This window comes from Mirounga angustirostris, unplaced genomic scaffold (genome assembly GCF_029215605.1).
Source record: "Mirounga angustirostris isolate CCGP_5_RB_7025 unplaced genomic scaffold, mMirAng1.0.hap1 SCAF_6, whole genome shotgun sequence".
Lineage (NCBI taxonomy): Eukaryota > Metazoa > Chordata > Mammalia > Carnivora > Phocidae > Mirounga > Mirounga angustirostris.
In genome coordinates, this window is record NW_026991714.1 from 43,930,851 (window position 1) to 43,944,795 (window position 13,945).

General features: G+C 34.8%; 1 protein-coding gene across 7 annotated transcripts in view; it reads left to right on the plus strand.

Moving 5' to 3' along the window:
• Window positions 1-13,945, plus strand: part of SMG7 (SMG7 nonsense mediated mRNA decay factor) — a 90,861-nt gene that overhangs the window by 44,254 nt on the left and 32,662 nt on the right. For all 7 annotated transcript variants that reach the window (XM_045877288.3, XM_054508001.2, XM_045877292.3 and 4 more), the window contains 3 exons: window positions 7,456-7,487; window positions 10,006-10,123; window positions 11,826-11,958. In XM_045877288.3, coding sequence (XP_045733244.1) covers window positions 7,456-7,487; window positions 10,006-10,123; window positions 11,826-11,958 — 283 coding nt within the window. The remainder of the gene's footprint in view (window positions 1-7,455; window positions 7,488-10,005; window positions 10,124-11,825; window positions 11,959-13,945) is intronic.

Here is a 13,945-nt window from a genome sequence, read left to right on the forward strand (position 1 = left end):
GAATTTCAAAATGCTTTAACATTTATGTCAGATAGGTTTTATGACATTTTTGCACTTTTGTTAGTGCTTGAAGTTTTAGTTTTTCTAAAAATTCTTAGATTATGGTATGTAAAAATACAAAGTAAAATTTTGATCTTTGTTTATCAATGGAAGCCTGCTGCAGAATTGGCTAGACTTACATGAGACATTATTAGACATACATTATCTTCTCTTACTGACAGCCTGTAGGGGAAGCAGATTATTTGTAAATGGTTCCCGTTATATGCTCAATAAAATCTTTGACAGGAAGTTGGTATCCTCATTAGGCTGATGTTAGCATACTGAAATGATATTTGTTAATTTTTATAACCAAATCTTGCTTGGAATGAGAAAACAACCTTTAGAAATGTGATTCTAAGTATAAGATATCTTATATATACTTGTATGGATTTTTTAACTAATATGTGAGAGCATAGTAAGATATATTATTTGTAACTTTGCAGCTCAGGGAGTTGAGTCTAGTAAAGATGCACAATTAGCACTGGCTTTCTCAGTATAAGGTTCATAAACAATGCTCCAGCAGGATTTTTTTTTTTTTTTTTTTTGGAGGGGTGTGTTATTTTGACATGGATAAGATCTGATATATGGCATTCTTTTTTTTTAAGTTTTTATTTTAATTCCAGTATAGTTAACATAGATTGTTATATTCATTTCAGGTATACAATATAGTGATTCAACACCTCTATACATTACTCAGTGCTCATCATAAGTGTATTCTTAACCCCTATCACCTATTTCATCCATCCCCCCCACCCACCTCCCCTCTGGTGACCATCAGTTCTCTATAGTTAACACTCTGTTTCTTGGTTTGTCTTGCGCTTTTTTTTCTTTGCTCATTTGTTTTGTTTCTTAAATTCCACATGTGAGTGAAATCATATGGTATTTGTCTTTCTATGACTCACTTATTTTGCTTAGCATTATACACTCTAGCTCCATCCATGTTGTTGCAGATGGTAAGATTTCATTCTTTTTTATGGCTGAATAATATTCCTTTATATATTATATTATGCCACATTTTCTTTCTCCATTCATCTATCAGAGGATACCTGGACTGCTTCCATAATTTGGCTTTCATAAATAATGCTGTAATATACAGAGGGGTACATGTATCCCTTTGAATTAGCGTTTTTGTATTTTTTGGATAAATACCCAGTGCAATTACTGGATCATAGGGTAGTTCTTTTTTTTTTTTTTTAAACTTTTTGAGGAACCTCCATATTGTTTTCTACAGTGGCTGCACCAGTTTGCATTACCACCAACAGTGCAAGAGGGTTCCTTTTTCTCCACATTGTTGTCAACACTTGTTATTTCTTGTGTTTTTGATTTTAGCCATTCTGAAACGTGAGATAATATCTCATTGTGGTTTTGATTTGCATTTCCCTATGAGGAGTGATATTGAGCATCTTTTCATGTGTCTGATGACCATCTGTATGTCTTCTTTGAAGAAATGTCTTTTCATGTCTTCTTGCCCATTTTTTAATTGGATGATTTGTTTTTTGGGTGTTGTATAAGTTCTCTATATATTTTGGATACTAACCCTCTATTAGATACGACATTTGCAAATATCTTCTTCCATTCAGTAGGTTGTCTTTTAGTTTTGTTGATCATTTCCTTCGCTGTGCAGAGGTTTTTATTTTGATATAGTACCAATAGTTTATTTTTGCTTTTATTCCCCTTGCCTCAGGAGCTATATCTAGAAAAATGTTTCTGTGGCCAATGTCAGAGAAATTACTGCCTGTGCCATCTTCTAGGATTTTTATTGTTTTAGGTCTCTGTTTTGAATTCATTTTTGTGTATGGTGTTAGGAAGTGGTCCGGCTCCCAACACTGTTGAAGAGAGATTGTCTTTTTCCTGTTGTGTATTCTTTCCTTCTTTGTTGAAGATTAATTGACCATATAATTGTGGGTTTATTTCTGGGTTTTCTGTTCTTTTCTATTGATCTGTGTCTGTTTTTGTGTCAGTACCATGCTGTTTTGATTACTGCAGCTTTGTAGTATATCTTGAAATCTGTAATTTTGATACCTCCAGTTTTGTTTTTCTTTTTCAAGATTGCTTTGGCTATTTGGGGTCTTTTGTGGTTCCATACAAATTTTAGGATTGTTCTAGTTCTATGAAAAATACTGTTGATATTTTGATAGGGATTGCATTAAATTTGTAAATTGCTTTGGGTAGTACAAACATTTTAACAGTATTTTTTCTTCCAATCCATGAACATAGAATGTCTTTACATTTCTTCAGTTGTCTTCAATTTCTTTCATTAATGTTTGATAGTTCTCAGAATACAGGTTTTTCACCTCTTTGGTTAAGTTTATTTGTAGGTATTTTATTATTTTTGGTGCAGTTGTAAATGGGATTGTTTCTTAATTTCTCTTTTTTTCCTGCTTCATTGTTAGTGTATAGAAATAACACATTTACACATACTGACCTTGTATCCGACTTTAATGAATTCATTCATCGGTTCTAGTAGTTTTTTGGTGGAGTCTTTAGGGTTTTCTATATATAGTATTATGTCATCTGCAAACAATGAGAGTTTTACTTCTTCCTTACCAGTGTGGATGCCTTTTATTTCTTTTTGTTGTCTGATTGCTGTGGCTAGGACTTCCAGTGCTATTTTGAATAAAAGTGGTGAGAGTGGATATCCTTGTCTTGTTCCTGACCTTAGGGGAAAGGCTCTCATTTGTTTTCCCATTGAATATGTTGTTCACTGTGGGTTTTTGCTATATGGCCTTTATTATGTTGAGGTATGTTCCCTCTCAACCTACTCTGTTGAGTGTTTCTATCATGAATGGATGTTGTACTTTGTCAAATGCTTTTTCTGCATCTGTTGAAATGATCATATGGTATTTATCCTTTTTCTTATTGATGTGATGTATCACATTAATTGATTTGTGAATGTTGAACCACTCTTGCATCCCAAGAATAAATCCCACTTGATTGTGATGAATGATTTTTTATAATGTATTGTTGGATTTGGTTTCACTAGTATTTTGTTGAGGATTGTTGCATCTATATTCATCAAAGATATTGGCCTGTAGTTCTCTTTTTTGTGTGTCTTTATCTGGTTTTGGTAACAGGAATGAATAGAATGAATGAATTTGGAGGTTTCAAATAGAACAAATTTGGGAAGTTTTCCTTCTTGTACTTTTTGGAATAGTTTGAGAAGAATAGGTATTAACTCTTCAAATGTTTGGTAGAATTCCCTTGTGAAGCTATCTGGTCCTGGACTTTTGTTTGTTGGGAGTTTTTTTTATTATTGATTCTGTTTCTTTGCTGGTAATCTCGGTCTGTTCAAATTTTCTATTTCTTCCTGCTTCAGTTTTGGCAGGTGATATGTTTCCAGGAATTTAACCATTACTTCTAGGTTGTCCAATTTTTTGGCATATAATTTTTCATAATATCTTACAATTGTTTGTATTTCTGTGGTGTTATTTCTCTTCTTTCATTAGTGATTTTGTTTATATGAGCCCTCTCTCTCTCTCCTTTTTTGATGAGTCTAGCTAGAGGTTTATCAATTTTGTTGATCTTTTCACAGAACCAGCTTCTGGTTTTGTTGGTCTGTTCTATTATTTTTTTTAGTTTCTATATATATTCATTTCTGCTTTAATCTTTACTTCCTTCCTTCTGCTGGTTTTGAGTTTTGTTCTTTTTCTAGATCCTGTAAGTTTAAGGTTAGGTTGTTTATTTGAGATTTTTCTTGTTCTTGAAGTAGTCCTGTATTACTATAAACTTCCTCTTAGGACTGCTTTTGCTGCATCCCAAAGATTTTGAACCATTGGATTTTCATTTTCATTTGTTTCCAGGTAATTTTTTTTATTTCTTCTTTGATTTCTTGATTGACCCATTCATTGTTTAGTAGCCTGTTATTTAACCTCCATGTATTTGTGCTCTTCCAGATTTTTTCTTGTGTTTGTTTTCTAGTTTCATAGCATTGTGGTCAGAAAAGATGCGTGGTATGACTTCGATCTTTTTGAAGTTGTTGAGACTTGTTTTATGGCCTAATATGTGATCTGTTTTGGAGAACGTTCCGTGTGCACTTGAAAAGAATGTATATTCTGCTATTTTAGGGTGAAATGTTCTGAATATATCTGTTAAATCCATCTGGTCCAGTGGGTCATTCAGAACACTCTTTCTTTGTTGATTTTTTGGTTGAACGATTTGTCTATTGATGTAAGTGTTAAACTCCCCTACTATTATTGTATTACTATCAATTAATTCCTTTATGTTTGCTATTAACTGTTTTATGTATGGGGGTACTCCCATGTTGGGTGTATAAATAATTACAATTGTTACATCTTGTTGGATTGTCCCTTTTATTATTATATAGTGTCATTCTTTGTCTCTTGTTACAGTCTTTGTTTTAAAGCCTCTTTTGTTTGATACAAGTATTGCTACCCTGGTTTTCTTTTGACATCCATCTGTGTGATAAATGTTTCTCCATCCCTGCACTTCCAATCTGCAGGTGTCTTCAGGTCTGAAATGAGTCTCTTTTATAAGCAGCAAATAGATGGGTCTTGTTTTTTTATTCACTCTGTTACCCTGTGTCTTTTGTTGGGAGTATTTAATTTATTTACATTCAGAATAGTTACTGATAGATATATATTGCCATTTTGTTACTTATTTTGTGGTTGTTTTTGTAGTTTTTCTCTGATCCTTCTCTTGCTGTCTTTCATGGTTTGCTCGCTTTTTTTTAGTGATATACTTGGATTCCTTTCTCTTCTTTGGGTATTACTGGTTTTTGATTTGTGGTTGATATTAGGTTTGTATGTAACATCTTCTGCAGGATATATGGTATTTTTTATTAGATTTTATGATCTTAAGAGACATAAGCCAACAAACTCTGTGAAAGTTGTTTGTTTGTTGGTTTGTTTGTTTTAATGGCAAAAGTTTAACACCCAAAGCACGCAGTGAATCTAGGTTATATTGAATAATGGAATTTGAAGTGATGTTACAGGATAAAGTATAGCTGTTTATTTATATTTTTTATTTATACTGGTAGTTCTCATAACACCCTGTTGTTTGAAAGCTTAATTTTAAAAAAATATATTTTTTAGGGGCGCCTGGCTGGCTCAGTCATTAAGCATCTGCCTTCAGCTCAGGTCATGATCCCAGGGTTCTGGAGTCAAGCCCCACATCGGGCTCCCTGCTCAGGGGGATCCCTGCTTCTCCCTCTACCACTCCCCCTGCTTGTGTTCCCTCTCTCACTGTCTCTGTCAAATAAAATCTTTTTAAAAAGTAAAAAATATATTTTTTAAAAGCTAAGAAAATGAAAAGGTTTGCCTTATGTGTTGATGAAACTAAAATTCACAACTGCTATTAAGTACATAACATTTACAGTAAAAATTTTAGAATCTCTGAATATTCTCTAGCTTTTATGTCATACTTTGTTTTTAGACATGGAAATCTCAGGGTGCCTGGTGACTCAGTTAGTTAAGCTTCTGACCTTGGCTCAGATCATGATCCCAGAGTCCTGGGATCAAGTCCCACGTCCAGCTTCCTGCTCAGCAGGGAGTCTGCTTTTTCTCTGGCCCTCCCCCTACTTGTGCTCTCTCTCTCTTTCAAATAAATAAAATCTAAAAAAAAAAAAAAAAAGACATGGAAATCTCAAGTTTATATACATACCTTTTTGGAATATATGAACATGATGTATCCTTTTTCCTTTCTTCACTTAAAAGATACTTATTGGATGCCTACTGTATGCTAGGTGCATGTGCTAATAGATTGTGGTGGTGAGCATTCTTAAAGTCTGTGATATGTACTATGAAGAAAAAAATGAGTGCTTTGAGGACATAAAATAGGAATATCCTTCATCTATCAAGTGAGATTTCTTGAGAAAATAATGTCTCTGACTGAGACAAAGGATGAGTCATAATTAACCAAAGGGGGCGGAGGTAGATATTCCTAGGGAAGGGATTCTTCTTTACAAAGGCCTGAATGTGAAGGGAGCAAAGCACATTGCAGAAACTGGAAGTCCAGTAACTGGAGCACAGAGATCAAGGAGAGAAGAGAGTAATGGTAGAAGCAGAGTGTAGACTCTAATATTTAGAGTGCAGGGAACCTTGTAGGACGCTTTAGTAAAGATTACAGTTTTTACCCTAAGAGCAGTAGGAAGTCATTAAAGTGTTTTAATTGGGCAGTTGGTAAGATAAGATTTGTATTTTTATTTATTTTTTTATTAGAGGTGGGGGAAGGGCAGAGGGAGAGCAAGAATCTGAAGCAGGGTCCACACCTAGTGCAGAGCACAAGGCGAGGTTTGATCCTATGACCCTGAGATCATGAACACTTAACCAACTGAGCCACCCTGGCACCCCTCAGATTTGTATTTTTAAAAGGTCCCTCAGATAGCAGCAGAGAGAACAGTATGAAATAGGGCAAGAGTGAAATGGAGAAAACAATTTTGGCGGCTTTGCATTAGTCCAGGGAAGAGATGGTTCAGAACTTGAGTAAGAGGAGCTGAATAAGAAATAAAGGGAAATTAACAGATTCAAGATACATTTAGTTGGTAGAATTCTCTGGAGTTGATAGATTACCAGGGCTTTGGGAGAACGTTGTCATGGGTGACTTCCAGGTATCTGCCTTTCACAACTAGAAAGCAGTGATACATTTGGTAAGGTAAAAACACCAGAAAGAGAACCCAGAATGGCAGTGGGTCACGAGTTCAGTTTTGGACCTCTTGAATATAGGCAATTCTTGAAGAATTTGAGAGAGAGAAAAGAAGCAGCGAGAGGAGGATAATCTAGGACAGAAAGAAGGTTTTTTAAAACCTGTGAAAGACTTGGGCATGTTTAAAATACTGAAGAAAAGGAAGGATCCACTAGAGAGGGAAGTTTTCAAAATTACTGAAAGAGGGAGGGAATAATTAAAGGAGCAGAAGTCCTTAATAAAGGAAGTCCAGAAAGAGCCTACCTACGTGGAATTCCTGGTCTTAAATAAGAGTTGCAGTGCCTCCAGTGTTGTCACAGGAGAAAGAAGAGGGCTGTGTGAATGTAGGGTTTGGCAGCTGGGCATTGTTTTTGCTGAGATACGGGGCTAGCCTTATGAAGAGGTCAGAAATCAACATCTGAGGAGAGTGGGGGTTTGAGATAGTTACAGTGGTTAGTGAATTGAGAAACATAGGATTTCCTGGCTGCATTGAGGGAAAATTTTTTGTTTAATGAGTGTCATTTAATGTTATCTTAAATATATCAGATTTGGAGGAAAACAGCAAGAATGTGAGCTCTACTCATAGAATTCAAGGTGACCCTGTATACTTTTAAGTAATGGCATTAGTTTGCCAAGACCTAGTCCTACCCTCACATATGGAGGTACTATACATCTTTATGTAGTATATGATTTCACTTAACTAATAACTTTCAGTGTTATTTATGTTGAGTAGGCCTAGTTTGTTTTTAATTGATGTTCTTTTTTCCCTTTTTTTAGGCAGGCAGAAGTCCTGAAGGCTGACATGACAGGTATTGGCTGGCTCATTTGTTTTTCACACTTATTTTATACCATTAAATTAAGGGAAGGGTCTCATCTTTCCTCTATTACTTGTTGCACTGTCCTAGTTGCCAAAAGGAATGATAACTTACTATTTGCTTTTCATAATTACTGTTTTTGAACTTTGAATTCTTACTTAGATGATCAGGAATTTTATATAGTCTGTGCTACATTGAATTAAATATTACCTAATTAATGCATATAATCATTTAATTGTTATGGACTATTTATTTATCATCAATTTAAGACATAGAAAAGAGAATTCATATACCATATAAACAAAAATACCTTAGGGTTTTAGGTTCATGTCTTCCTGTTTATAATTCCCCAAATTTGAGTAGTAAATAGACCTTGAGAAAAAATATTTGTAGGAAAACCCTACTAAAAGTCCTTGAAATTGAGTGAGCTGCCTTGACACCTTTCTTTTCTCCCTTACCTTTTTTGTTTTGAATTTATATAACCAAGATGTTTTTGAAAGAATAACTGGAAGTCACTAGAAGAAGCAGATGTTCAACTTTTCAAAATTGGAAAATATATGACAGTGACTTTGTAGTGATCAGTATGCTCTCTATAGCAGCATATGCTGTCCTAAAATGTAAAAAGAGAAATGGATCTCATTCTAATTTTTAAGAACTTTATTTCTGAAGTGAAATCCATAAAGAAGAGTTAAACTATTACAACCAGTATTCTGGCCAAAATTTATAATCAAGAAGAAATAGGGTCTTTAGATGTCTTTTTCTCAACATTGCAGTCTAATGTTAATGTAAATGTTGATACTAATGTTTTAAGAATTTATGGGTAGTATCATTATCCTCTGTTAAAGGAAAAGAAAGAAAAAGCTAAAAGCACTTTTTAACAGGTTTACTTAATATAGTACCTCAGTTCTTCCCATTATTAACGTGACTGTTATCATCTTCCATACTATGGAGATCAGTGTCAGCTCTAAGCTACTGTATTAGCTTTTATATTGTCCTGTTAGGCATAATATACATTATGTGACAAAAGTTATACGTGGAGCAATATTAAGCTAGCTATACCTTTTACTTTTTCTTAAGTATTGAATACCCTCAGTAAGTAGGCTTAGTTTGGCTTTTATAAGGAACATTTGACTGCCCAAGAACATTAACTAGGTTATTAAGTAATTTAAATGATAGTCTGTCTAATAGATCAGAGTTAATGATCCTTTATAGTCCTTTCCCTGCCATCGATGAATCAAAACAAGATTGAATAAATCTATAAATCTGTTTATTTAGTCATTAAAAACCTAATAAGGGACCAAGAAGCTGATAGTACACCCTGTTTTTTTGTAGCCAGTAAACTCTTGTGAGGATTAATTCAAATATCCAGGAGATTCTGTTTGCGGACTTAAAGAAGAGTAAAAACTATGCCATTGTGGTGCAGCAAAATATTAAATGTACCCAGAAGCCTAACTGAAAAGTCTGCTATTCGGTTCTTCTATTGAGGCAGCTCACCATCAATTATTGCACTCATAAACCTAGTAATCGGAGGAGCTAATGTGTCTTGTAGGACTCTGGCAGACAGTATGGCCCCAATTGGGTATTACATTTAGTCATAGCCTGACTTCTTTTCATCTTGCACCCAATCTCTCATTTGGCCTCTTGAGCAGTTTAATCAGTGTCTGCTATGAATTCTCATTTACATTAAATGGCAAGTGTGGATTGCACACAGAATTTCTTGGCAAGCAATTTACCAATCATTAAAATAACCCTCAGTGTTTTCGGCTTTATTGGGTTGACATATAGAGAGTATGAATAACAGCAGAATGTGCAAACAACTGCTGGATTGTGAGCAGACATGAAGATTCTGTAAGGACAGTTGTGAGAATGATTCAAAATAAAAAGAAAAAAGCTGCTTTGGACAAAGAGATACAGTTATGAGAGTAAACAGACCATCTTGGCAGTCTGTCATTTTAAAGATTTTTTTTTTTTTTTTTTTTTTTTTTGAGAGAGAGAGAGAATGAGAGACAGAGAGCATGAGAGGGAGGAGGGTCAGAGGGAGAAGCAGACTCCCCGCCAAGCAGGGAGCCCGATGCGGGACTCAATCCCGGGACTCCAGGATCATGACCTGAGCCGAAGGCAGTCGCCCAACCAACTGAGCCACCCAGGCGCCCGGCAGTCTGTCATTTTAAATGGGGTGACTTCTGAGGCATATGACTTCCTATGATATGAATACATAGAAGTCCAAATTAAAGCAAAGGGTGCCCATTCATGTCATTTCATGTCATTGTGTTATTTCAAAGCTAAAAGACAAATGCAGAAACATTTCAAACCAGATTTAGTCATTAGCCAAAAGGTGAAAATCATTTGAAACTGTAGTAGTATAAAACTACTGCAGCAATCTGTGATATCTACTTAAAGCAGGTTTTTGCTTTGGGAAATGGACAGGGAAGGAGTCATTGGTGTGGTATAATGATTTTAACTATCTGTTTTTTCTATCTGTCTACTATTTTGTCTTTGTTTTGTTACTCAGATTCTAAGCTGGGTCCAGCCGAGGTCTGGACATCCAGGCAGGCTCTGCAGGACCTGTACCAGAAAATGCTAGTTACTGATTTGGAATACGCTTTAGACAAGAAAGTAGAACAGGATCTGTAAGTATTATCATTTGGGATGTCCCTGTAAGATCAAGATATCACCAAGACTTTAAGATAGAAAAGAACAATTTAGTTATTTCTTCTTAACCTATAGTAAGCTCTTTCAATGAAAAAAAAAAATTCTTTCACCTGTGGGTTTTTTGAACAAAACATTTAACCATTGGTATTACTTCAGATAGTCTTGGGTGTCAAGAGGAGAAATGCTTTGGAGTTGAATGTTTTTAAGGTCTCTTTAGGGCATATCATAAAAACAAATCTATATATATTTCAAGTACTAAGAGACGGTGTTTGGATTCTCTGTATGTGTTCAGTCCTGCATTTAAGCCATGACTAAAAAAAAAAAGTTCAGTAGTAAGCTTTAGATAAATCTTCTTTGGTAAATGTGATTCTGTGAATTTCTCCCAAAGGAAAATATGTTTGCACTGTAAGGGAAGTTCTTCCTTTTATAAAATAAGTAGGTATTTCCTTTTTTTCCCCCCTAATAAGACTAAAGAAAGATTTTGTATATTTAGGCTATTCCACTTGTTCTTTCTATGAGAGGTGAAATGACAGATGACCAGATTCCCAAGTGAGTAAATAAATGCCTTTTGTGGAAGGCCTTGCCTTATAAATTGGAACAGGGATATTAGGCTGATGGAAAATTAAAAATCAGTTAAGAATATTCTCTTTAGCAATGGCTGTTACCCTAAGTTATGGTGAAAATTAGTTTTTCCTATCTTTTACACCTTTCTTAGATACTTTATTTTTTTTAGGAGTTCTAGTAATAAAAGAGCTTAATCACAGCCACTCAAAATCCATTTCCATGATATTAGAGTCACGGATAAAATGTCATCAAAAAGGCTGAGGGAGTGATTGTCCTCATAAACCATTAAAAACACCCAGTGCTCTTGAGTCTCAAAGTTGACATTGATAAAGAATTAGTACTTTCCAGGTAGGTTATGGACCTTTTATCTGTGTTTGCTTCCTTTAATTAAGGCAATAATATTCTCCCTCCATCCTAGTTCTGTTTTCCCCCCTGTGGTTTACAAGTTAAGGAATGACCGTATTTCACCATAACTGAATTTAAAATGATTCTGTACAACTTGATTAATGAAAGACATTTTATAATAGGATTTTGGTATGCCATATTTCAGCATTGTATTTTTTCCTATTTTAAATAGCCAGAATTGAAATGTCAAAAAATGAGCTTATATTTCAAGCTCTCAAGAAAATATTAACCCCAAGAGAAATAAAAGTATTAAATAGAATTAGAACAGAGTACTGTGGGAAATAGATTTTATGGAAATAAGAGATATGGCTTAACATTTTTAAAAAATTTTCAAAAAGAATTATTTCTTCACATAATACATGGCAGTTCATTAATAGCTTACTTGTACTTTGGTCTTGCCACTGTAGTTCTGTTTTTGTACTGGGATTCCTAAATAGGCTCTAACTCTAGTAGCTCTAAAAGATTAATAACTGAAGCCACAGTCTGATTATTTGAACATTTGGTAAGTGTTTACTAAGGTCAGTTGGATTCTACTGCATGTCTAGTCTTGCTCAAAGAGGAGCACAAAGTTATTTAAATAAGTGAATAACTTTAATGCAGGTTTACTGTCTAGTTATAATTATAACAAACAGTTCTTTCTTGTTCTCAGGGGGACCAGTGTCTGCCCAGTGAGTCACTGCTATACCAAATAGAATTACATTTTGTTTTCAGCTGGAATCATGCCTTTAAGAATCAGATCACAACACTACAAGGCCAGGCAAAGAATCGAGCAAACCCGAATCGGAGTGAAGTTCAGGCAAACCTTTCTCTGTTCCTAGAGGCAGCTAGTGGCTTCTATACTCAGGTGAGTTCTGCATTGTATACCAATTCTTCTAGAAATAGTTGTGAATGTTCTTTGTACATGTCTTGTTCATATAAACGCTTTTTGTTACCACTATGTGCACCATCCAGGAGTTGATCACCTATAATCTCACATAAATAAAAATATCCCAAATTGTTTACCATAAGACCTTTCAAACAATAAAGATTCAACCAAAAAAGGTTGATGTTTTGGCTTAAAGGTTGGAGGTATAACTGTGTGAGTAGAAAAAAGGTAATGAGTAGAAACACCGTATCTTAGTGGAACAGCAGAAGTAATCAGTTATAAATGGTAATAGAGCAAATGTGAATTTATGCATATGGGTATAGTCATTATGAAAGTAACAGCTGTGTTGTACCGGGCAAGAAATTGTCAAAATTTGTGATAATCAAGTGAGTTTTCATAGTATTATGTGTTCAGTAGAATTTATCTGGGGCTTTAAATGCTATTAAGCTACTTAAGAAATGGAGTAGATTTTTCTCCATTTTAATAATAAGCCATTATTTATCATCCTCAGAGACTTATCTTGTCCTTGGTTACATCCTGCTATAGCTTCTAAGTCAGGCAAGGTAAAAGAATAAATAAATCTTCAGGGTGCCTTGGTGGCTCAGTCAGTTAAGTGTCTGCCTTCGGCTCTGGTCATGATCTTGGGGTCCTGGGATCGAGCCCCACATAGGTCTTCCTGCTCAGTGGGAAGTCTGCTTCTCACTGTCTCTCCCCTTCCCCATCACTCATTCTCTCTCTCAAATAAATAAATAAAATCTTTAAAAAAAAAAATAAATCTTTTGAACAGTGAATTTTCTTCAAGCAGAATCTTTTAGAAAATTTCATCTTATCCATTTGTAGTAGCATTCATAATTTAATTAACAAAATGTGTATAACTTATGAGATGAGGTTTTGAAGATCTTGGATTAATGTTTGGCCATTCTCTCTGTGTTGCTTCTTGACCATTGCTACCTGTATTTTGGCTCCATTTTGGTTATATCATTTCTTTGAACAAAGGAAAAGAAAAGACTTTGTGTTGGAAGTTGTCCCATAGCCAGCCATCGTCTTATAGAGATTATTTGTTTTACTTAAACTAAAACATTCTTCACAGTTCATTATTGAAAGAACTCAAGTGTGGTTCTTATTCTCAAAATTCATTTTCAAATGGATGCCAACTTCTAACAGTAGCAGTCGATACTTCTGGAGAGAGGGATTGTGGTATGCCACTAACTAGTCCTTAAAGCAGATGTTAGAGATTAATTCCACAAGTGGCTTTTAAAAGCCTACTATTTTGGGGAGCCTGGGTGGCTCAGATGGTTAAGCATCTGCCTTCAGCTCAGGTCACGATCTCCAGGTCCTGGGATCGAGCCCCATGTCCAGCTCCCAGCTCAGCAGGGAGTCTGCTTCTCTCTCTTCCTCTGCCTCTCCCTTTGCTTGTGCTCCTTCTGTCTCTCTCTTTCTCAAATGAATAAATAAAAATCTAAAAAAAAAAGTTAAAAAAAGAAAGCCTACTATTTGTAATGTACAGTACAGATACTGAGGATATGGAGGGAAAAGAGTCTTTTCCTTTAAGGGAGCATCCAGTCTAAATGAAGAGATGGCTACATTAATAGATACTCTTTTTGCTTTCTGATTATAAAAATAATGCATACTACTTTCAAGAAATTTGGAAATTACACAAAAATAAAATATTTTTTAATTATCCCATTCAGGATAAATTACTACTTTAGTATATATCCTTCTGGTGTTTTAGTAATTTTGTACATAGTTGTACATATCCGGTCTTATATCTGCTTTATAAACATAATGTAAATTTTCCCTTGTATTGTTAAACAGTTTGATAAACATCTTTGTGTATAAAGCATTTTCTCTAATATTGGATTATTTCATGATGACAGTTCTTCACTGGATGATGAATGAAATCACTGGATGAATGAAATTTTAAAACTGTTGATACACATTGTTGTCCCAAAAGATTATCATTTAT